The 24,696-nt window shown below is 43.9% G+C and overlaps 1 protein-coding gene across 16 annotated transcripts in view; it reads right to left on the bottom strand.

The window, feature by feature from the left end:
* Positions 1 to 24,696, bottom strand: part of CDC42BPA (CDC42 binding protein kinase alpha) — a 321,738-nt gene that overhangs the window by 9,932 nt on the left and 287,110 nt on the right. For all 16 annotated transcript variants that reach the window (XM_086694399.1, XM_086694385.1, XM_086694392.1 and 13 more), the window contains 11 exons: positions 20,255 to 20,360; positions 17,333 to 17,469; positions 16,359 to 16,498; positions 15,036 to 15,117; positions 12,605 to 12,821; positions 11,720 to 11,782; positions 10,281 to 10,874; positions 8,341 to 8,438; positions 5,638 to 5,722; positions 3,489 to 3,612; positions 2,653 to 2,770 (listed from right to left, as the gene is read on the bottom strand). In XM_086694399.1, coding sequence (XP_086550525.1) covers positions 2,653 to 2,770; positions 3,489 to 3,612; positions 5,638 to 5,722; positions 8,341 to 8,438; positions 10,281 to 10,874; positions 11,720 to 11,782; positions 12,605 to 12,821; positions 15,036 to 15,117; positions 16,359 to 16,498; positions 17,333 to 17,469; positions 20,255 to 20,360 — 1,764 coding nt within the window. The remainder of the gene's footprint in view (positions 1 to 2,652; positions 2,771 to 3,488; positions 3,613 to 5,637; positions 5,723 to 8,340; positions 8,439 to 10,280; positions 10,875 to 11,719; positions 11,783 to 12,604; positions 12,822 to 15,035; positions 15,118 to 16,358; positions 16,499 to 17,332; positions 17,470 to 20,254; positions 20,361 to 24,696) is intronic.

Raw genomic sequence — 24,696 nt, 5'->3', positions numbered from 1 at the left:
GGTTCGTTTTTAACAAGGGAAAAATCCCGTCCATGTCTGGGCGGGCGTATTAATAAAAACATAAAATACTGTAATAGCAAAGATAGAGAAAAAGCTTTTCTAACCGAAGGCGCTAGCATATCCGGTTGAATGGCTTCTGAGTGATGTGGGACCAGTCACTCAGCACCCGGCCACTTTCTCTGAGGCCATGTGGTCCAGGGGCCGGTGGGCGGACGGACCACTGCGGGGAGAAGGCCCCCGAACCGGGATGAACTTGCTTTGCTAAACAAAATCTGACAGATTATGGAGACTTAAAAAAGAGCTCCTCTATGAGACATTGTTTTAAATTTAGAGATGTGAGTGAACCAGCACTTTCTAAAGTTATTTCCAAAAAGGAAAAAAAAAAAAAACCCTATTGATGTAAATGTAATAACTACTCAATAGAGCTCTCGGGGGTCACTGAACCAGAAGAGAGGTCATGTGCCAAAAATAAATCTTCTGGAGGTAGAATATTATTCTTGTGTTCACCGGGAGAAATCCCTGCCCTTTACTGGCGGCACCCCACGATGACGGAAGGAAATGACAAGGAGCAGTCCGTATTTCTAAGTCATCTGTGCTGCTTCTCCTCTCGGCGCGCTAGATGTGCGTAAAGGGCTTCACATCCCCGATTCAGGGAGAGAAAAGACTCCCTCCTCCTGACACTCTCTTCCACATTCAGGAGGCAAATAACCCTATATCAGTATCAATTTTGGTACAAAGGAAACAGAACTAAGTTTCTAAAGATCTCCAATAAACTCTCTAAGCTCGTAAGTATTTCCCAGGAAAGCAGTACTGATATGAGAAGTGAAAACAGAAAAATGTCCAGGGTGCACGCTGCTCTTGGCTCGGATGGCAGGTGGCTTTGGTGCCCGAAGTTCTTACACGGTAACGGTTGATGAATTTAATTCATCTTAAGTTTTGGAAATAGTTCATTAAATACAGATAATTCCATCTCAGTGGAAAGGACATAAAACCTGAGAACATATTAAAATATCACGAGCTTTTCAACAAACATTTATGTGTATACACGGGTACATGTATCATCGTTAATTTTTTTCAGACCTGCACACTACTGCGTTCTTTCCCAGTGTCTACCCCAAGACAAACCCAGGTCTGGGGGACAGTGTATTAAAACTACTGGCTGGGTGATGAAATGGACGTTTACAACAGCCCCAGCTTGTATGTCCCTGGCTAGTAAAAGAAAGTCAGGTGGAAATAAAATAAGGCTAAGACACAGGTTTCAAAAATTTGCACCAAGTTTTCGTCCTGGAAACACAAGGTGCTTACATGGCAAGAAAGGAACGGAACACACATTAAAAACTGGACCGCACTGTAGGACAAAGAGGCACCTGTGTCCGTGACAAAAAGAGCCCACAAGGCAGTCACGGGTTGACACATGAAGAGGTCTGATGGGAATACGTGACCAGCACAGAAGGCCACGAATCATGGAGTCAGGTGCGGGGAAGAATCTCCCGGAAATGCTATCGGAACTGGTTTTGCTCAGTCATTACCACCAGCCCCTATTTCGAACAAAAAAATGAAGAGAGATTTCTTTTACTTGAAGTGCTGAGGGGGTAATGGGAGACGATGTGCTGACAGAGAGTTCTTAGAGTGTTTGAAATCTGCTATTTCGATTCCGTGTGCTTATTCGGGGGGTGTGATGGCCAAGTCCTCCTGTGTAGGAAGGCCTGAAAAACTTCTAGAACATCAGCAAACTGGCTTTTCACTTGATGGAGGAAGGCTACGAAGCAGAGGAATATTTTGGGAACTTTGTGAACCCCTGAAACTCCTTCACCTTAAGGAATGCTTGATGGCACATTAAACTAGATCACCTAGCATTTTTTTCCTGTCGGTGATAAGATATTCGTGTCTCCTGTCACAGCAGAGCTGGCAACGTGGCGAGAGGACAGACTCCCTCAGAGAGAGCCTGGGTCCAGATTCACAGTCTGAACGCCACCACCAGTGATCAGAAGGGCCGTACGCGTAGGAAGTTTTAATAGTTTGCTCAGGTACCGTGATACCAAAATGCTAAGTATGCACAGAGCCTGGAAAATTCCTAATTCCACTAGTATCCTTAATTTCAACATAATAGGTCCAAGAATCCAATCTTCACGTGAGAAACCAGTCTGCCTATGTTGTACTTTTGTATGGAAGACGGGCCAGGCAACACGTGTGTAATCGGGGAAAGGAAAAGAGATTTGGTTGCCCAACCAGGCAACAGGTGTGACCGTTAACGACCGGGCTGACGTGGTTCTGTGCAGGTGGGAAAGGCCGAATATCTGTATGGAACTGCCGAAGCTGAGTGAAACGTCAGCATTTGGTGAGCGAGCTCTGGATCCCGGTGCAGATCCTCTCCCGACCCGGCAGTGTGCTCCATCAGCAAACTGGATGCGGGGCAAGTTTACGGGGTGTGCAGCTAAGAACCGGATCTGTCTGGTTCTTCACAGATGCCCAGACGCTGTGTTTTTCTCCCGCGCGTCGTATGCACATAGCGCTACGGGGACACAGCCTCTCATCGTCACGTTTGCGTATCCCATTAAGCCTATGTACGTATGTGGGCACGCACGCGTCCGTGTCTTCTCCCCCTCTGCCCCACTCGTAACCCCGCTCCCGTCTGCCCTCCATTTCTCTTACCATGGGCAGGTCTTTTAGGATCTGTATCCCATCTCCTGGGCCCATGTGTGCTATGTGGTTAAAATTAGTTGGGTTAGAAATTAATTTATTTCTCATTTCTGGATCTCGCAGCATCTCTCTGTAAGATAAAACACCCGTTTAGACACTTTTTCTGGGCTCGATCTCGTTAACTTTAGAAAACAATGAGGCATCCTTTATTTGTTCACAAAAATAAAACTGTGAAATCAAGTTTAGCCAGGACAGAATTAACAATAAGATATACTCAATTGAAACTTAGAAGCTTTTCTTTTAAACACAAGATCTTACGCTTTTTGGTGGGGAAACAGGGAGGGTTCTCTCAGTACTCAAATGCCAAAGCTCTATTTTACAGGCAGTCCTGGCCATTTTCTGCAGGCCTTTTAAAATCACTGATAACACTTTAGAGGTGTGTTTACCCGTAACTGGAAATATTACCAGCCCACTGGCTGTTTACTCTCGAAGAGAATGGTTAATCTGAAGTTCTCAGGCCCGTGCCCGTGTGCTACATGCAGCTAGGATCTGTTTTACGTTGAGCAAAGGCTCGCATTCTAAAAACCGCTAAAAACCGCACGTATTTCACGCACACGGAGAAATGAGTGCAAACGCGGTGCTTCAACCCAGAGCGAACATTTTGGAGAGTGTTGATCAAAATCACACTGACAAGCAGGCTCGTCACTGTGGTGTGTGACACCACAGAGGGATGACAGATGTTCAGAGACCCCATCTTCCTTCCAAATCACTAACGTTCCGTCACCCGCCAGCCCCGCAGAGGCTCCCCGCGGCCCCGACGACGGGCACGACCCCACTCGCCCCCCTACCTCCTCTGCTGCAACCTCTCGTCCTCTGGGACCCGGAAGGAGTAGCGTCGCTTATTGTTAATATTTCTAACCATCTGCTTCCGACTGTTATCCGATGTTTCGGGAACCACCAGCTCATCCCCTTCTGTTAAAAGAAGACAAAGACCGGTGGCGTTCTTTGAAGCGCTAAAATGCTTTTTATCCATTAATCTCCAAGACAGCACAAACAGGAAACAGTTGTCCAACGTACGCAATTTGCATTTTTAAAAGGTGTGTGTTGATACTCACGGTAAGCAATAATTCAAACGGGACACACGTACACAGGGATACGCCGAGATGAAACCTAGCTTCCAAAGTATATTTTCACTTCCTATCTGATTACAAACATACAGTGGCACAATTCTAGCAGAAGAAAAGGAAAATGCAGTTGCCTGGGGGTCCTGTCGCCTTGTGCCCTCCCCACCCCCCCATCTCTCTATCCTGTCTTCTCTCACCTTCCAGGTACTGGTTCCAATGGCTTAGGGTGTTAAAAAAAACTCCTCCCATTATGCTACGCAATCATCAGGCATAAATGGTAAAGTATTCATGTAAATGATCGTTAAAATTCTTTTTACATAATAAAACATTTCCTTTTGTAAGATCCAGTCTGCTAGATGTGGGTAAGGACAAAAACCTGGGCTCCCACCAGCTTCCTTTATTAAAGGCAAGACCCTGTTGCTGTTTCTACCCCTCTGATCTTGGTGGGGCGAGGATACTTAATCATATGCACCCGGCATCCGGTTTCAGCGTTCATAACCTAGAAGTAAACAACCGTCCGCCAAGGGCTCCCCGGACATGCTGAAATTTGCGAACACGCTCTAGGAATAAAAGAGACAGCTGTGTTCACACAACACGAGGGACGCCATTCTCTAAGGAACAGGAGAAAAGCCAACCTGGAGAATTTTTAACACCCACAAAGCCGAAGCGAGGGAAAGGCAAGCCAAGGCCGGGGATTAGCGGAAAAGCAGTATTCTTCTCATATCCTGATAATGCAGCTTCATCAGCTTGCTTTCCTAACTACGTGTGAAACACGATTTTGGAACGTGAGAATCGTGCGGCCAGGGTGGGTCTGGGTCCCGGTGGCAGCGGGGGACGTGGGACAGCCGGAAGGAAGACTGCAGCAACACTGAGCCCTGAGAGAGGAAGGCCAGAGGCAGCCAGAGAAAAGGCGAGGGCCCCTCCCTCCCCTTCCCGAGGACAAGACACCTGTACTGAAATCCCGCCAGGCTTTCCCTCTCCAAGCCCGCCCCGCGTCCAGCCTAGGGCAGGAGGAGGAGTGGAAAGATGCGGAAACACGAGTGGAAAGAGGCTTTATCCTACAGATGTGGACTGGGAAACGGACATGTTCTGTGATCATCACGGCCATACACGGTGAGAACAGGTGCAGCCGATCCTACGTGAATATTGTGACTTCCTCTAAGAAACAGACACAAATGAAGTACAGGCCCTGGAGGTGGAGACGCTTACAGCTCAAGTGCAGACGCTTCGTGGCGAAGCCATCGCTGAGTGGCAATCATTTCTAAAATCCGAATCTCCTTTCTCCCGTCGCGGTGGAATGTCCCCAGGCAGGACCTGGTGCTATAACCACCAGTCTGTCAGCCAAGGGCCCTCCAGGGCCGAGCGACCTCCACGTGACTGTGGACACCGCCCGCGCCCTCTGGCTCCCGTGCCCCCTCTGGACTCTGGCGGCCCTGGCCGTGCGGCCACGGGCACTCGCCAAGTTCTAGGCCCCGGGTGCCCTGGCAGATGATGTACTCCTGAAGTCCCCAGTCAGAGTTCTGCATGAGTTTTCACAATTTCAGTGCCATAGACTTGGGTTAGGTTTTATAGCATTACTAGTACAGCAAATACTGCTTTCAGCCATACTTTCTGCACTTAATTCAGGGCTCCCCAGAGAAATCAGGTACGTCAGCAACAAGAATTTTGTGTACATAGCTAGATTAGACAGAACGACTTTCTATCCAGACATTTAACTGAATATATTGAGACCATGATAGTAGCCAAGGTCACAGACTTCGGAGTAAGAGGAACCTGGGTTTAAATGTGGCCTCTGCCACTTATTATCTCCGGGCAGTCAGCTCAGAGAGAGTATTTCCTTTGAAGCTATCGTATTAACATTATATTTTCTTACCTGCCATCTTATTTTTGAAATATATTAATCTAATTGTCTCCAACCCTAAAAGGTTTAATGATCCTTCACTGTTTAAGGGCCGAACCTAAGGTAAGAATAAAAAAATAAAATTAGCATTTCAGTAAAACCCTCAAGTGGAACCATAAAACTTTAGGCCTATTTGTAAAGCACACCCTATTAAGACCTTCCATTTATCCTTCCCCTTCAGAATATAATGCTCTCTCTCAGAAAATCAACAATTCTGACAGGGAAGGCATATAAAATGATGTAATTTTAACAAAAAGTTATGACAACATTCTAAAGAAAGAATATTCTGGGGGAAAAAGTAGAAATGCATTTAAATCTTTTTAAAAAATTTTTAATGTTTATTTTTGAGAGACACACACACACACACACACACACACACACACAGAACCCGAAGCAGGCTCCAGGCTCTGAGCTGCCAGCACAGAGCCCCAAGCGGGGCTCGAACTCACAAACCAGAAGATCATGACCTGAGCTGCAGTCGGATGCTCAACCGATTGAGCCACCCAGGCGCCCCTAAATACATTTACATCTTAAATTTGACTTTTTAAAGCCATTAGTGACTATTTATACTAAGAAGATATTAACACAGCTACTTTATGAACCTGAAGTGGAACTAAATGTCCACATATGATGGGGATGAAACTGTATCACTGGGGGGGGGGGCTGTCACTAAGGGGGGGACTGTCACTAAGTGGTGACAGAGCACCTGCTCATGTATGTGGCACAGAGCAACGGAGTCCCCACCTCACACCACACACACCCCAACTCCACAGGTTCATGACATTAATGTAATAGGCACACCTTTCAAACGTTTGGAATAAAATACAGATCGTATCTTTATGACCTTGAGTTAGGAAAGAGTTTCTTAACAGAAAAAACATGATGACATTAAAATTTAGAACAGTAAGTTTTTAGCAAAATAATACAATTTATCATTATTTTATCAAAATATATGCTTGGCAAAATACACCATAAAACTAGGTCACAAATAGAAAAGATTTACCCCATCCCTTTCCCAGTATTTACAATATATAAAAAATTTCAATCAATTAATAAGGAAGAACAAACAGAAAAATGAGCAAAAAGCATGAGTAGGTATTTCACAGAATTTAAGAACGAATAAACATACAAAAGATTCTCAACAACACAGTTAATTGGGGATGTGCAAATTAATGCTTCAGTGAGACAGCATGTTGTAACCATTTATAAAGGTTATAAAACTACGAATCCTGAGAATGGCAAGGTCAGGGAAGATGTGGGTGAGGAGGCACTCCGGTTACTGCTGGGGGGAGGATGAGCTGGTACAATTACTCTGGAAGAGAATCTGACACTGTCTTGTAAAGCTGAACCCCTGTGTTCCCTGTGCCCCATCAATCCCACTCCTGGACACGTGACTTAGAGAAACACAGGCATCGGTGTTCACAGTAGCAAAACGTGGAAAATAATTCATGTGTCTGCCAATCAGACGATGGAGGAATGAACTGATCTAGTCACTCAAAAGAATATTTTATAGCGGTGAAAAACGATGCACTATTTACAGCACACGTAATCACACAGACGGACCCTGGAATATGCATGAAGGAAGGAAGGCAGAGAACACACAGTGTAACATTTTTACAAAGCTCAAAGGCAGACAGAACTGAACAATACAAAACCAAACAAGTGTTTAGGAATATTTAAATATGCCAAAAAAAAAATCTGTATTTTAAGAAAAGCAAAGGGATGATACAGGCAACATTCAGGATGGTGATTTCCTCTGGAGAGGGGCTGGGGGGTGGGATAAGGGACGGATACGCAGGTAGAGGCAGGGATGTTGGTAATATTCTGGCCCTGAGTGAGCTGTTAATAATTATCATGCTTCACAAAGCTCCTATTCTTTCATATATACTATACGATTTACATGATAAAATGGAAAATAAATGTAATTAGCCCCCAAATGCAAACCAGAGGGCCATATTTTGGGTGCTTTCCCTGAAGTGGGAGTATTTCCAAGAGTTTTCACGGCTGATGTCCTTAGGCATTGGGGCAGACCTTGAAATCTGACCTTGGCTACTTTCTCGTCCCCCCCCCCCCCATAAACCCTGCCCCCAGCGGACGACACAAGCTACGCACGTCTATGTGAAACTTACTCCTCACCCACACAGAACAGTTGTTGCATGCTTGTAAAAATTCTCTGTTGTCACAGGGAAAATCATGTTTTATGAGGAGCATAAACACCTTTATTTTTTTAACGATGAGATGTTTGCACACATTTGGGCTCTCAGTTTAGTCACTTTTCCAGCCTGTGGGGTCTGTCTCACAGGATTACCACCTGCACGCCACAATGTGAACGACAGCCACAAGGAAGGATGACAGGTCCCCTCCCCCCCACCCAGCTCCTGAAGCAGGGGACGGACCCACGTGTGAGGTGGAGGGTACGCTCCAGTCTCTCGTTACCACGATGCTCTCACGACGATGCAGCGAAACACGGTGACACTGAATGTGATAAAAATACTATGGTGTTGAGCTACTCATAAAATTAACCAGCTTGACTTCTGCTTCTACTTTTTTTCTCTTAGCAGAATCCCAAATTACCAACTGCCAGAAAACGCTCGATTAGCGAAAAGGAGCTAACTGGTCCCATCAGTGGTTCACTCCACTCATTAGTTTGCTAGCCCATTTTTGGCGTTCAATTACCTTTTTGAGTGGGAGAGTCTGAATCCATTCCATGGAGTTCACATCGAAGATGTCAACTGCGTTTTCACTGTACACGGAGAGATACGGTGCATTGTAGCCTGCGAGAAGGGAAGGAGGGACAGTGGCTAATTACTTCTCTCTTGCTCTCGCTCTCTCTCTCTAAAGAGAGAGAGAGAGAGAGAGAGAGAGAGAGCGAGCATGAATGCACGTGCATGCAAGCCTGGGAGGGCAGCGAGAGAGGGAGAGAATCTTCAGCAGGCTCTGTGCTCAGGGAAGACTCCCATGAGGGGCTCGATCTCACGACTCTGAGATCACGATCTGAACTGACACTAACAGCGGGACGCTTCACCGACCGAGCCACCCAGGCGCCCCGCACTTCTCTATCTAACTCTTCAACACAAAACATTCTGAAAGGTCTATGCTACATAACTGTGGAACGGAATCCCACCCAAATCCTACTGTGGTCATGCAGTAGCCGCATCCAATCATTTGGGAACAGGATATAAATCATAAACGAGCAGTGGAGACGCTACGGGTCGGATGAGACGGCAGCTACAGGACATGAGGATTCAGTCAGCTTATGCCGAGGGCGAAACGCTCCGTTGTCCAATCCTAGTTCTATAAAGGGACGTCTTCACGTCACGTTTTAAGTACCTGATTCCTAAACCAGTTAAGCTACTGACAGCGAAACAGCATCGACAGTGACACGAGCAGAGGGATGAGATGATCTACCTAAGACGGGGTCACGGATCGAATTACCGCCCTCGCTACCCATACGACCCGGATACTCTCACTCTGACTCCGCACGGAAGTAATACTTTGCCTCGTTACCCGACTAGGTGATGAGACAGCCTTTATTCTGCATACGACACCACAGGTACAAGTACATAGTGTAGAAGAAACAAGACTTTAAGAATAGGTAGGGCTGGGTGGGTAGGATTAGAAGGATTTTTTTCTTTTTTTTTTTTCTAGATTCTCTCACTCTTCTATAACAAGCACACCAGCCTCCTAACTCTTCTCCCACTGAACCTCTAGGCTTGACGGTCTCCGTCCACCATCCCTCCTCACGGGGGCCAGCGGAAGAGGCTTCACGCCTTCTGTCCCCAGTGCTCCCCCCACCCCGTGTTCTGAGATCCACCCTGTCTGGTCTCCGTGAGGATCTTGCTCTATTTCCTGGATTCGCCACACGCTCGAGCTTTCCCCGGTTCCCTGGTTCAGCATTCATACACGCTCAAGTGTCGTCCACTGAGGACAAAGCATCGGGGGTCAGGTACCCCTGTGCGTGCGGCTGGGGAACTCCACGTATCCGCCACAGGGCGACCACAACCCGCTGCCGTGTCTCGGCCGCAGGGGTCCTGCCTACCCCACTCTGTGCTCCATGTGGGCACTGCCGTTGGCCGCTGAAATGGCACGTGACGGCATTCACTAATTCACTGATGTCCTCAGAGTTCTTGAAAGAGTGCACCAGGCAATCTTAAATATCCGTGTATTTAGACAAAACTATAAAACGGAGAAACACTTCTTACAGATGCTGCATTATGCCTTTACATCAGCGCTTAAATAATTCACTTAGTAACTGCTTCTCCAGAGTAAGTCTTAGGAGCTGTTAATGCTCACAAGCACTGTATTTGGGGGGACCGTGAAGATAACTGCTTAGAGGTACTTCAAGAGACCACATGGGTTAAAAAGCCAGCTAAGTAAAATATTCCACAGAAAGATCAGCTTCAACTCCCGACAAGTTAAGGTCAGCCCTGCTGGCCTAGGTCTAACTAACTATGGAGAGTCACTTTGCACAAACGACACAATTAGTACTTAGGCAAAACCTTAAGGAGTCCTTAGAAAAACAAGCCGGTATTAAGAGTGAGTATATTTAGGAAACGAGGCTGAAGGAAAAGGAAAGAGACACAGAGGGCAAACAGCCAAAAGTAAGAGACTCTTACAGCAAGAGGAGGGATTTGCTGGCCACATGAGCTCCTGCTGTCTGGATCTCCGGCCCTGGCAGTCCGTGTATATCCCGATGCTGTTAAAACACAGCAGGTACTCCTTACTGGAGATCTCAACTGCACAGATGGCGTCCATCGGCTGATGTGTGATAAAGGACAGCGTGTGGTCATTTGAGTGGAGCATGCTGTACGGACCCCCTTCTCCATTCAAGGGGTATCTCAGGAATCCCGACTGGAATCCCACGCACAGCTGTTCGCTGAAGACGGCCATCCACTGCACGTTACACGGGACTTGGATTTCCTTAAATTTTCGGTGACGGGTCTTGCTCTGAAATAGTTCGTAACAGAGGACCTGCCTTTTCATAGCCACGCACAGGCACGTGAGAGCTCCGTGGCACACCTTGCCAGAAGTTATGGTCTGACACCCTTTCGTCTCTGCCAGCTTGTAAAAATCGGTCTCTCGTCCGTCCAAAGCTGACATGGGAAAAAGGCGCACGTGACGATTTCGTCCTGAGATCACAGCAACAAGCTGATCATTTGGAATGAGTTCAATCTGATGGATCTTCTTATTGTCACCGACTCTGATAATTTCTGTGCAAAGGAACAGTAATAAATCAAATGCAGAATGACGTTTTAGTGATTACTTATATCCCAATTACACTCAAAAGGATAGGTCAACTTATAATGAAGACACGGACACACACACACAGAAGAGTAAGAGACCAGAATCATGTGGAGAAAGAGGGAGATAATTATACCCATTACAAGGTGACGGCACACGCCCACAGTGAGGTAAGGCAAAGGGTCCCTGTGTGATAAAGCGTGCCATATCTCCAGGAAAAACCTTTTTACTGGCACTAAATTCTCAGGAACTTCACCATGGCGCTCCTGTTTTAGAAACTGAGGGAAGACTTATTTCACTGAACGTATTCTAGGGGCGGCAAATGCAGTTTAAATGCGTTGTCTTCCCACGATCGCACTTGATATGAAGATAGGACACTGATAAATTGGTTCCTTTTTATTTCCCTTGGTATTTAATTTGGCCCTGGAAAAAAAAAACTCTTTTGTATTAAATGCGGGAGAAAATCTCCCAACAGTGAACACACACTTGAATGACGGCTACTTCTAACACTAACAGAGCAATGAGAAAGTCCGGCTGTATCGTTCACGTCCCGTCCTGAGACGTGCAGGCTGTTTGTGGAGCACTGGTGCTCAATCAGTGACACAAGAAACACAACACACACTTGAAAGTTTAAGAACTCGGGAGGATTAAAGAAGTTCAAAAATTATCTTTTGATTTATCAACACATCAAATTAGGTCTGGAAAATTTCAATTATAGAATAAATCAGACCAAATCCTGCTCTTCCTAGAAATTAGAGTTTTTCTAACGACATAGGGTTGAAAGTTACTCCGCAATGATTAAGTTTTCTCTTACCATCTTTCGTGATGTGCACGACAAATAACCCTTCTTCATTTCCCAACGCGATCCTTTCATGGTCTACAGAAGACACGAGTACGAAACACTGTTAACAGGCAAAGCTGTGTACAACTAATACAACAAAATGGATAATAAATTTGGTGCAAAAACACTCAAATAAGGAACTTAAAAATAGGAATAAAAATTTGTACTGTTAAGTTTCCTTTCAGATGATAGCAGTAAATATTACCTCATGTCTTTTTTAACAGATCATTAGAAAGTGTATCAATACTTATAAAAAGAAGTAAACGTTTGTTCAACAGAGGGTGAAAAAAAGAGAAAAAATCTAGTTTGCTAGTGCCCTGGGTCCACTTCTTGTTTTGGGAGGGAGAAACTGCAGAAGGCATTTGGACCCTACTCATTAACTTTTCACGATTTACTAGGAAGTAACAAAAGAGTTGGATGTGTACCAATAACATGACAGAAATTTAAACCTCCAGACCCAGAAACTGCTCTCTCTTGAGGGCGTTTGCTATGCAGGGCATCCTGTCACGGGCCCCACGTTACCGAAACCTCCTAACTTCTGCGAGGTCATCAGAAGCTGTATCCTACCCAGGAAACTTATGCTTTAAGCAGTTAAATAGTTGGTTCTAAGTCGCACAGCAGAAAACAGATCGTTCACAGGTTCATCTTTAGCACTGTTTCTTCCAGAAGAAAACGCACTCGGAAAGCACTTCTCCTCGTGTACTTTCTCGTGTACTCACTCAGCAGACATTCACTGCGTGTGTGGGGCACGGCGCCTGCCATGCTGGACACGGGGGATCCCTGGATGCAAGCCAGCCCTGCTCCCAGGGTAGGCTGGTCAACAGCTATGCTAACACAGTCCACGGCGCCAGTCCATACCTATGATCGCAGCCGCCTGGGTGGTTTTAATGAGCGGCAGAGTGCTGTCATAAGCCTCCTTGGGGACGTAGACTGAGCGGTCTCGGAACTTGTTTTTCTTCAAAATCTTGTGCAGCTCGCTGAGCACGCCCACCCACCTGTTCCTCTCGCTCTCGCTCTCCGCGAGCATCAGGACCGAACACCTGCTGTCTGACGCCGAGAGCTGGGAGGCTGTGACCTAGGACAGTTTAATCAGCCTGTGTTAGAAAACAGACACGCTTCAAGCAGGTTTCGTGCCGATGCTACTTTGTTTAGCTCTGGCCAACAAGGTGAACACTCACCAAATGATCCCTTCCAGAGTTCAGCTTTTCCTAATCAGAAGAATAACTAGTCTTAGCATTAAGATTCATGACAAAGCAAAGGTAGCAGATACCTTTCTCTCTCTCTCTCTCTCTCTTTTACTTAGTTACAGCAGGTACCATTTTAAACGTTAATAACTATTTTTATTTTCTTTGCTATGACGTGCTGAGTGCCACCACTAAGAAATGCATCACCCATATTCCTAGATCAACAGCACCTGACATTTACTGGGTTAAGCGTGAGCACTGCTCAAAGCCCTGCATGAGCATTGAAGCAGGTACCCTACTGGATCCTGAGGGTACATCTGAGGGAACTGTGATGCAGGGATGTACCGTCCCCACGGACGCCCCGCCAGACTGGGTCCCGCGTCCACGCTCACGCACACTACCCACCATACTGGTTTCTCAACTTCTTTTTATTTTTTATTTTTTTAAATTTTTTTAACGTTTATTTATTTTTGAGACAGAGAGACAGAGCATGAACGGGGGAGGGTCAGAGAGAGAGAGACACAGAATCTGAAACAGGCTCCAGGTCTGAGCTGTCAGCACAGAGCCCGACGCGGGGCTCGAACTCACGGACCGCGAGATCATGACCTGAGCCGAAGTCGGCCGCTTAACCGACTGAGCCACCCAGGTGCCCCTCAACTTCTTTTTAAAAGTCAGAAATGTTCAGAAATAAACTTAACATTTGCCACTTCATAACACACAGAATCTTAGGGAAGATCAGATCACTTGTGTTCGTATTTAAATGAAGATTTAGCATTGTACAAATAGCACTTACAATCAGAGCAGATTTGAATTTCACATACATGTGATTTAAGCAGCAGTGACAGTCAACTCCCATTGTGTGAACCAGCTACAGGCAACTGGGCCTCCCTAGGCTCCCCTGGTGACCGTCCTTAGATACCATATTCATAGACAAACACTGAGTAGTGGGCATAACGTTAGGGCAGTAGTTTTTTTTTTTTTTTTTAATGTTTATTTACTTATTTTGAGAGGGAGCATGAGCTGGGGAGAAGCAGAGAGAGAGAGAGACAGAGAGAGAGAGAGAGAGACAGAGAGAGAGAGAGAGAGAGAGAGAGAGAGAATCCCAAGCAGGCTCCACACTGTTAAGTGCAGAGCCCGACGTGGAGCTCGATCTCACCATCAGATCATGACCTGAGCTGAAACCAAGAGCTGGACGCTTAACCAACTGAGCCACCCAGGTGCCCCTAAACCTATTGTCTTAATCCTCCAATTCAAGATGGCCCTGTGGGAGGGCAGGCAGCCTCCAGAGATGGTTCCCAACAATTCTTCCTATGGAATTGCATTCTTCTCATCAAGCTGTGCCGTCTATTGTCCCTCCCCTTAAATCCAGGCTGGCCTCATGACGTACTCTGACCAACAAAACGCACAAGAGTTATTATGCCTCTCTTAGGCCTGGTCCTCAAAAGTTCTGGAAGCTTCTTTTGTCCTCTTGGAGGCCAGCCATGTAGAACTCAGCCAGTGACCGAATGAGAGACCGACCGCATGGAGAAAGTTCTCAGAGATCACCTAGCAAACAGCCAGCAGCAAGGCCCCAGGTATGGGGGCAAGGTCATTTTGGATATTCCAGCCCCAGATGAGCTCATGTGAGTAATCTGAGCTGACACCACTCAAACCGTATAGCTGACGGAGAGAATGGTAAAAAATAAACCATTACTGGCTTAAGCCACTAAGTTTTGGAGTAGTTAATTACAAAGCAATAGAAATAAAACATTAGTTTTTTAAATGAGATTTTAAAAGAAATGTCTGTTTTTCAAAAACTTGAGAAACCTCACACTTGTTCGATTTTCTATGTTGCGTATTTATTTGAAAATTGAATTGTGGCTCAAAAATATCGCCCAAGGTAAAACCTATTTTAGAAGCCAAATATTCAGGCTTTCCTCAGGTCTTTTACTAATGAAATATTTACTTAGCACTAATTGTCTATACATTCAAGCACTGGGTGATATGAAACACATTAAGGAATTGGGTCCTATTCCTAGTTAGGCTTATGATCTATATGGAGGGACGAGATATATATTCACTAAGAACACGTAATTCAGTGATCAAATTACAGCACGCATACTTACTCTAAATATACAGGGTATATCTTTCCGACTTGCATGAATTACATCAGAGGCCAAGACTGAACTCACAGAAAATTCCTCATCCCTGAAGGAAAAGTAAAACATTAAAAGTCAGCATATGTGTATGTGTGTGGTGTTCGGTAGGTATATCCATAGAACACACACGAAGCAATCCTCAAAAGCTACTCGCACAGAATGTCCAAATTGAATTTTTAAAACCATTTGGCTTTTCCCTCATTGTAATGGATACTGCCCGAAGTAACTTGTCAGGAGTAACTTAACAGGGGTAATTATACAAGAGCTAGGAACAGCTGCTGGCTACAGTTGTCAGGCCAGAACGTGTACATGGGGAAGGAGGACTTGAACCCGGGAAGGTCTCCAGAGTCTCCAGAACACTGGACCCTTTTGCCTCCCGCAATACATCTCAAGTGCCCACAACACAGCTTATCTGACATCTCACTATTCTGTCGACGCCTGAGACAGAATTCCTCCACAATTATCTATTCCTCGTGATTTCCTTAACTGGGTTCCTGGTATCATCCTCCTCTTGGTCTTAAAGACTTGGCGCCCTAGTCTTGTCTTTGACTCTTCTCCTTATCCTTCCTGCACCTAGTCCCTTGGCAATCTCTGTGGGACTTTCCTGGCCACCTCTTCATATTCCTTATCTGGAGGGAAGACAGCGTGGCTGAGGTGCTCGTATGAAACGCCAGTGTGCGCCAGAGCCGGAAACCGTTCTGAACACTGGAGAAACAGCTGGGCGGAGGCCCCTGTGGGAGTCATCAGCGCGGAGGTGCCTTGGGGGTACTAAGTCACTCGAGGGGAGCCTGGGAGCTAGAAGAAGAGGCAAAGGAGAGCACTCTAGGGGGCAGGGGAAAACCATGAAGAAGAGACCGGAAACATTCAAGAGGTATACTCATTCAAATGTTTACCAGCTTGTTACACAGTCTGAGAGCCTGTCTGATTTTGACATTTCTACTCCCTTTCCTCACGTTGGAATCATGCTCCACACCTTCAGGCGGTGACTGAAACACTACGTGTTAGCCCTTCGTTACCCAAGCCATCTTTACGCTGGGCTTTTGGATTCAAACATTCGGTTCTTTTCCCTGATGCCCTATCCCCAGCTCACTCAACACACATACATCAACCCGTCCTATAACTATACTTTGCTTCCTATTTCTAATTATATTACTCTAGCAATATCAGTAAATTAGAATATTAACATGAAATTAGAATTAGATAAAAATATGGCAATATAATTAGATGAACAGATACTTTCTTATTCTTCTGTTGCAAAAGATACAAATATCTTCACTTTCAAAAGCTCACCTCATGTCAATCACCTGACTGACAACAACACTGGGCTGGGACGCTTTTCCTTCAGCAACATCGTACAGGAAGAGCTTAAAGTCACAAACCACAGCCAATGCTCTTTGCCATCCTTTCTTCACTCCTGCTGGCTTAGGGATCTTAGACAGACAGACAGACAGACAAAAACATTTCAAACTAAAACGTCAATCATAGCCCTTTAATTACCTACAAAACTGCAGGATGAAAGCCTAGAGATAACGTCTGTGTGTTCAAAGTCTGCCACTCTGGTTGGTGAAGTGCAGATGAACACATATACCATTAATAACTCGAGAAAAACATAAGAAAACATTCCTCAAATACTGAATGACTTTTGATTCCGAAAAAATTTTTAATGGTACCATTTTAACTTTCACTTGTCATTCATTAAAATAACATTCATGTTGGGGGGGGCGCCTCACTGGCTCAGTCAGTAGAGCATGTGACTCTTGATCTCAGGGTTGTGAGTTCCAACCCCACACTGGGTGTAGAGGTTACTTAAAAATACAATCTTAAAAATAATTCATGCATTTCTAAATAGCATAAAAGTCAAATTTGGGTGTAAGATCAAATGCAGCTGACACTTAAAAACATTGTTCAAGATTACGAGTAAGAATACACCCTGCTAATAGCTCACCCTTCATAACATACGCTATGATCTCCAGCAAGACCAAGTGTTGAAGACTCCTTTATGGAGATTTCGTTACAACTCAGGAGCAGTACAGAAAATTCTAAGACATTCTGGAATTTATTTCCAAGTGAAGGCCAGGTTTTTGTTTTCAAATCACACTGGATGAAATAAAATTATTACATGAATTTTGTTTGCCCAATTATTACATGAATTTTGTTTGCCCAATTTTCTGTCAAGTGGTAGGTCTGTCAGGCAACTGGACTTAGTTTTCCAGTCATTAATCAACTTCAAGAGATTAATCTAAATCCAACCTGATCATACTTACCCTGACATGACCTTCATATGCTGTTCCTATTCCCTTCTGTGGATCTATCCCCAGAGGACCTTTTGTCTGCTCAGGAGGGACCGGACACACAGTTGGAGCTTTGTTTACACACGTTATATGACACGAGAATCCACACACTTTCGAAAGAGGGGGAAAAAAACCCACAATATTCAATAGAAATTCACTTTTTACAAGAAGAAAATACACTGAGCACTCATCACATGTAAGTTGCCACATTAGGTGAGTTTTTATCTGTGGCTTTGATTTAAGTAACTGCTCTGCCTTTTGAGGAGTAGATTCACTTGCTTACCAATAAGAACTTCAATGAGAAATAGTAAATATTTGTACGTATTACTGTTCTGTGTTAATCAAGAGAAACAAACACACAGAAAAAAACATCTAAGCTTGTGAATACAACAGTTGATTTAAACTTCTAATTCCAAAAAGTAGTTTCTGGAGTGTTCTCTTACTCTTTATCTCACTCCAACTTGCTATCTGCCTTGAAATTTCTCTTGCAAGGGCCACTGATGGACATGAAATTACGTGACATCTCTAAAATACCTGCAAACTTTACCAGTCCCTCTTTTTGAAAATGAAATTGTTCAATGATTTTAAAAGGCACCAATTAAGTGTAAGATTCAGGAGTTGGTAATATCATCATAGCTACGTAAACCAGGGCTAAGATCATAATAATGGTTAACTTTATTGGGTGCATTTAATTTTCCTGTAACAATCTACGAGTGACTTGCCCTGGGTCACAGGACTCGTGAGTGGCACTGCTGGAATTCAAACCCAGGCAGTCGGGCTCAGGGCCGGCGAACCGCAACTACCAACACCGCCATGACACCTCTATCTGATACTCCAGTGATAAACCCGAGACTCCAAGAAATAAGGTAAACAAAAAACGAATGCATAATTTTCACTGAGACTTGGTTGGGTGAGGATTAAAAGGTAAAATATTTAAAAGAAACAAGCTTGTTGGAGGGGTCTACAAACTAAGAATAAGTATTTAGACAACTCCTACCATGAGGGTGGGTTCTGGAGAATATTCGGGAAAGAGTAAGAGCAGAGACGGAGAGACAGCATCATAGGAGTAAACGCACACGGGAAAACAGATTATACCGCTGATGGGCATTATGAACCCCCTAAGAAGCAGATGGACTAGCAGACTGTCAACAACACCACATTTCCATAAGACGTCTCCTTCACTTGTAAGTGGAGCATCTAACAATTGGTTAGACTAACGGGCAAAAATCTCACCTCCCAACAGCAGCGGAAACAATAAAATAACTGTCCTTTACAGGAACTAACTTCGGTCAACCAGGAAGAAATGAAAATGACAGGACTCTTCGGAGGCTGTCACCACATTTACGAAAGCCTGGGCAGGGTCTAACTTAACGTGTCCCCAACAGTGCACAGGGCAGAGTTCTAGGGGTCTACGGGGAAGACAGGCACAGTTTCCTGACCTGAGACTCTAGAAGGGAGTCTGGGGAGGTCTCAAAACTCCCTTCTATGTTATTGCAAATGACTGGTGCCTAAGAAATGGTAAGGCACCTAAAGCCAGGTAGCTGTCTGGGATTTTCTCCGACAGATTTTGAAAGGACATTTTGAAATGTTGGCTAAATCCAAAATGAGACAAGGATTAACAACTGCACAGATTCTCTCCTTTGGCATCCATCACACCTTCCTGGTCAAGGACATGGGCTATTCCTTTCTCAGACGGCTTTGCTCTCTTTGCCTTTGACCTCCCCTGAACTCTGTTTCCTAAGGTTCTGTCCTCATACCTGTTCCCTTTTCAAACTGTGCTTTTTTTCCTGGAAAACCCCATTTCCATTCATCACTTTGTGCTAACTCTCAAATCTACTTTTTAACCCAGACCATTTTCTTTGGCTCTAAACCGATGCATCTCAAAGACCAGCTGAGATGATACGGTCTGGATCTTCTGAGCTACCCACACATAGAATGTGCTGCCTTAAGATGCTCTGAATTCCCCACTATCCAAAGTGACCAGATACAGACCAGGTCCAAGCACATTCTACAAGGGGAACACCTGCATCTCATGTGGACTGATGACCTTCCCCTCAAAGTCCCTTCCAGCCCTAAGGGCTAAGACATGGAAACTAATACTAGAATTAAAATTAGCAACTACTTTCTTATCTTTTTCATAAGATACACCAGTAAATGAGATAGAAGACACCGTTAAAGTGAGAAATCTCATTTGGTTAAAGAAGGTATTTTCCTGCACTATTCCCAAACAAATATAATGTGTCCCAATACATTTAAATCATTTTCATCTTAGAAGTCTTGGGGAAAATAAAGTGGTGTCCAGACAAATACACTTTGTTTTCGGTTTCAATGACCCCTGATCGTTCATTTCTCAGAATGTGAGCTCCCCGAGGGCAGGCTCTGTCTTTTCTCCTGCCCACGACTACATCCCCAGTGCCTAGAAGTGTGCAACAGGTATCCCATGAACATGTGATGGATGGATCAATGAATCAATGAGTGGTGGGGAAGACTGCTGCTACAAATACTGGGAAGAAGTATCTTTTGAGCCAAAGTGGCACACATTTAGTATTTCTGAAAAGATACCGAACTGCGTACTTTTTAAGAATGAGTTCTCTTGTCAGGGAAATTAAACAAGGTCACAATTAAATGAGCAGATTCAAGGAAACTGTCACGTCTTCTCTCACGCTCCAGGACCTCAAATTCATCCAAATAGTGAAACAAAGATGAATGAGACACATTTAAATAGATCTCCCCTGGAAGAGGTTCCTAGGGGCTATCTATCTAGTTTCTCCAAGGTGCTCAGTTTATTACCTGTATTCCTGTTATATTTATATACCTTTTAAGGGGAATAAAGTTATTCGATTACAATTTAGGGAGTCAATGTTAGGACTCTAAAGTCAACCGGTTTGTTCTTACCTTCACAGGAACAGCCCTGTCTTATCAGACCCACCATCAGAGAGGTGCACTGGTGACATCTGGTTGGAGTCGTAAAAGATTTGACAAAAAACTGATGAGTCTTGCGCTGCAAAACAAATTGATAAAAAAATATATATATACCAATTATTAAGAACACCAATTACTTAAAGGATTTCCATAATGTGACTCCCTGGGCCCCACAAGAGCTCCTAGAAAATATTCTAAATATAAGTGGGATGAATCATTTTCATTTCCCATATCGTTCTGTAATTTACGCTTTTCAAATATTTTTATTAGGCAATACTGAGCTAGGTGATGCTAAAAATAATATAAGAAGTTAAATAATCGTTCTTGAATGACATTTGAAAACCTAAAAACTGTGGCTTTATTTTTTCTTTTTGCTCACAAAGTTTGAGTCAGGATTTTTACAAATTCTTCAAATTATCTTTCAGCAAAGAGTTAAGTGAAATGTCACATATTTATACCTTTACAAAAACAGAAATTTCATATGCTTTTATACCTTCTTTGGAAGAACAGAGTAACTGAAAATTCTTGTCCCTTCTACAAAACAAGTATTTTATTTTCTGGGACCAAGAACCAACAATATGCTTAACAAATCTGTTTCCTCCTATGGAAGCAGGTGGTATTACCTACCCTTCAGTAGACAAATACACACACACACACACTATTCTAGAGAGAGAAAGATGGCAGCCGGAAACTTCTTAAGGCAAATCCAGTAAAGTTCTCGAAGTCTTATCTGTTCTATCTGGCGGTAAGTCAACACAGACTTCAGCGATCTGGAACATGCCTCTCCTCTTCAAATTACCTCTCCGGAGTAATTAATAAACTATTTAACTCCTCTGTGTCTTGCTCTCCTCATTCTATAAAATAGGTTCAATAATAGTATCTACTTCATGGCGTGAACACGTGAACATAAAGCCTTTCAAACAGGGCTGGAGTAAGCATTTAGAACATATTTATTTTTGAAAACAAATTTGACTATTTCTTTTTTATATTTGTGACTGATTTAAACTAGTAAGAACTTTATTCTATATTCCAATAATATGCAAATGCCAATGCAATCCTGTTTATAAAGTAGTCTTTATTTTTATGAAACTAACGTATCTTATTAAAAAACTAAAGGGACCATTCAAAGCTTTAAAATTTAAGTTAAAAATAAATTCTGCTCTTCTCAATATGTGATTTATACACCACAAAGGCTTCAAAGCAGCACTGGGGTCTGACGCAATTCCAAGTAGAACACAGAGTACCTCTGTATTAACTCTAAAATTGATCCCGTGTGGACTGAGCCCCCACCAACAGACATTGTGCCAATAATTCATATACCTCATCTCATTTAATGGAGATAATACCCTCGTAAAGACGGATAATATTTCCTTGAGACTCAGAGAAAATAATCAGTTATTCATGGATATATAGTTAATGGCAGAGTTAAAATTCAAGCTGACATGTCTGATTCTGTCATCTCGCAAGGTCTGATCATTCCAAAACATGTAGAATATGCTCCTTAAAAAACCCCCAAACCACGTGACACATAGTTAGCTCAAGACCAGGGGCCTCAATACCTGTGATAAAAATACAAGCACCTAATTTGTGAATATCATATAAAACCTTGCTCAATGTTTCTCCTGTATACCAATTTTTACTCTTAAGTTTTTGCTTTGTATTTTATTTTATTATTTTAATTTTAGAGAGAGCATGTGCGAACAGGGGAGAGGCAGAGGAGGGGGCGCGGGGAGGGGGAGAGGGAGAGGGAGAGGGAGAGGGAGAGGGAGAGGGAGAGGGAGAGGGAGAGGGAGAGAGATAGAATATCCCAAGCAGGCTCCACACTCAGCACGGAGCATGACATGGGGCTCGATCCCACGACCCTGGAATCATGACCTGAGCTGAAACCAAGAGTCAGATGCTCAACCGACTGAGCCACTCAGGCATCCCTTTAATTTTTTATTCTTTGGGGAACTATCCAGAATAAATTTTTTAGTATCTTCAAGTGTTTAAAATATGTTAAAATACAAAAGATGCCAAGTTGGTTTCCTGATTTGCTCTGGAGGCTTTTATCACGAGAGAAAAACTGATAAGCAGCTTAAGGTGGGGAACTTCATTCTTTCTTCTTCTAAGGGATAGCAGACAGCTCGGAAATATCAGCAATAGTACTGTGGCCATGACAAATGTCATAGTAATTCTTCACAATACTCAAGAAATTGCTAACAAAACACATTGTAATTTTTTCAGAGATCCACTCAGGATGCCAGTATTTTAACTGCGTATGCTAGGAACGAGAAACAGTGCTTTAGCAGAGCACTATTTAACTGACCAGCGACCCAACTGGTAGGTGCTGATTAAATTGGGAAGGGATGGGAGTTACTACAAAGAGTAAGGGGCCCATGTTTCACTGATCTCAACTAAGGACAGTATAAAGCAGAACATAATCAAAGATCACGATTCTGATGGCACTGACTCTAGGCATCACACAGCAGGATTCCGGCTTGGGTTTTGGCGGGGGTGAGAGGACCAGTCGCAGAAAGATACACGAATCCACCCCTAGGATCCAGCCTGCTTGGCTTCTGACCTTTCTAAGATCTCTTTCCCTGCGCCCTGGTCAGTATTTGATTTCTAATACTTCCCCAAAGGGTAGTTCGAGGAGGAAGGAAAGATGAAAAATTGTCTAGGAAAAGGGGCATTAAATCTAAAGCATGGGCCCAAATTAGAGTTTTAGACTATGTGACAGTTTGGAGTAAAGGGAGAATTAACTATAAACTTGACTTTGAAAGAGGTGGACAGAAAGAAGGGCTCTTTTCTACTCCAGTTTTGTCCCTGTTGTAGACTTCAAGCTCCTCACTGGAGAAGGTAAAATGTCTTTAGCAGAAGCTGTGAGGACACAGTTGAACCATTTACGAACCCCGGTAAAAGCTTAAAACCTCCCTGTTGCTATGAAAATTTTACCACTGATAACAACAAGTCTTCACCTCTTACAAACCTTCCTTTTAAAACCAATTGTGAAAAAAAGCTCTTCCTTTCCCTTTAAACACTTTTACTTTGACATAATTATGGACATTCCTTCTTTTAAGAAACATAGAGTAAATTTTACTTTGCGGGGAGGAACGTTAAGTGCACAAACCTTGTTAATATTTAGTCCGTGAAATATTATCAGAGAGCTTGGGGGAGGCCTCACTCTGGTTTTATTTTGCCTTCTTGTTTTTTCCCTTCATCCCGGCTGTTCTACTCCCCTCCTTCCCCATGGGATCTGGCACCCGGTGTAACTGGGTTTACACAGGCCCTTGGGTATGTACATATTCCGAGAAATTAGGTACTTTGCGCAGCGAGTGCAGATTTCACAGGGGCTCTAGTGAGCGCACCGGCCATCTTTCTGCTACCACCCGTAGCAACAAGCGTCTCTACCGCGTTGCCGACCTGATCCGTACAAGGCTCTCCTGAATCCGTGAGGTTGCCGGCTTCTGTACTGTACGTCCACTCCACAATGCCACGCCGCCCTCCAGAACGGGTGTATCATTTATACTCAAAAAAAAAAAAAAAAAAAAAAAAAAAATTTTTTTTTTTAAATGTTTATTTTTGAGAGAGGAAAGACAGGGCTTGAGTGGTGGAGGGGCAGACAGAGAGGGAGACGCAGAATCCAAAGCAGCTGTGCCAACAGCTCAGAGTCCGACGCGGGACTTGAACCCGCCCACCGTGAGGTCACGACCTGAGCCGAAGTCGGTCGCTTCACCCACTGAGCCACCCGGGCGCCCCGGATCGTTTACACTTCTACCAGCGGTGTGCGAAGCCGTCTGTTTCTTCTTGTCCTTGACGTTACCTTACGTAATTCTTGGCAATCTGGTTAGTATAAAGTGATAATAATTTTTAAAGGATTAATTTTTAATTTCTCCAGTTGCTAATGAGATTGGACATTTCTTCACATGCTTGTTGACCATTAGGAGTTCCTTTTCTGAGAATTACTTATTCAGATCGTTCGCCAGTTTTTCAACAGTTTTCTAATCTTTTCCATAGAGAGTTGCAGGGGTTTCATACATGTTCTAGAGGTTGATCCCGTATTGGTGTTGCACATTGCAAGTATCCTTTGCTAGACAGTCACCACCAAATAGCCCCTATTAACCAAGCTTTCACTGTACAAACATCTTTAATTTTGATGTGATAGAGTCCAGCAATATTTCCGTCTTACATTTACGATTTGAGATCTTATTTTCATCGCCCAGTTTCTCCACATGTTCTCCTATGCATGTTTTTAATTGTTTAAATCAAACTAATACACGTACACAGTTTAAAAAGGAAAACAGTAGTATCACAATGCTTAGTCAAGCAGAAGCATCCCTCTTGCCCCAGGTCGTCCCTCCTAGAAGTGATTTCTTTTAACCCCTTCCAGCTGTTTGCCCCCTTCTGTAATGTATCTCCGTATTTCTGGCAAA

Source organism: Puma concolor, chromosome E4 (genome assembly GCF_028749965.1).
Source record: "Puma concolor isolate L17-30 chromosome E4, mPumCon1.1.hap2, whole genome shotgun sequence".
Lineage (NCBI taxonomy): Eukaryota > Metazoa > Chordata > Mammalia > Carnivora > Felidae > Puma > Puma concolor.
Note: the sequence above shows the minus strand (reverse complement) of the source record. Positions and strands in the feature narration are given on the sequence as shown.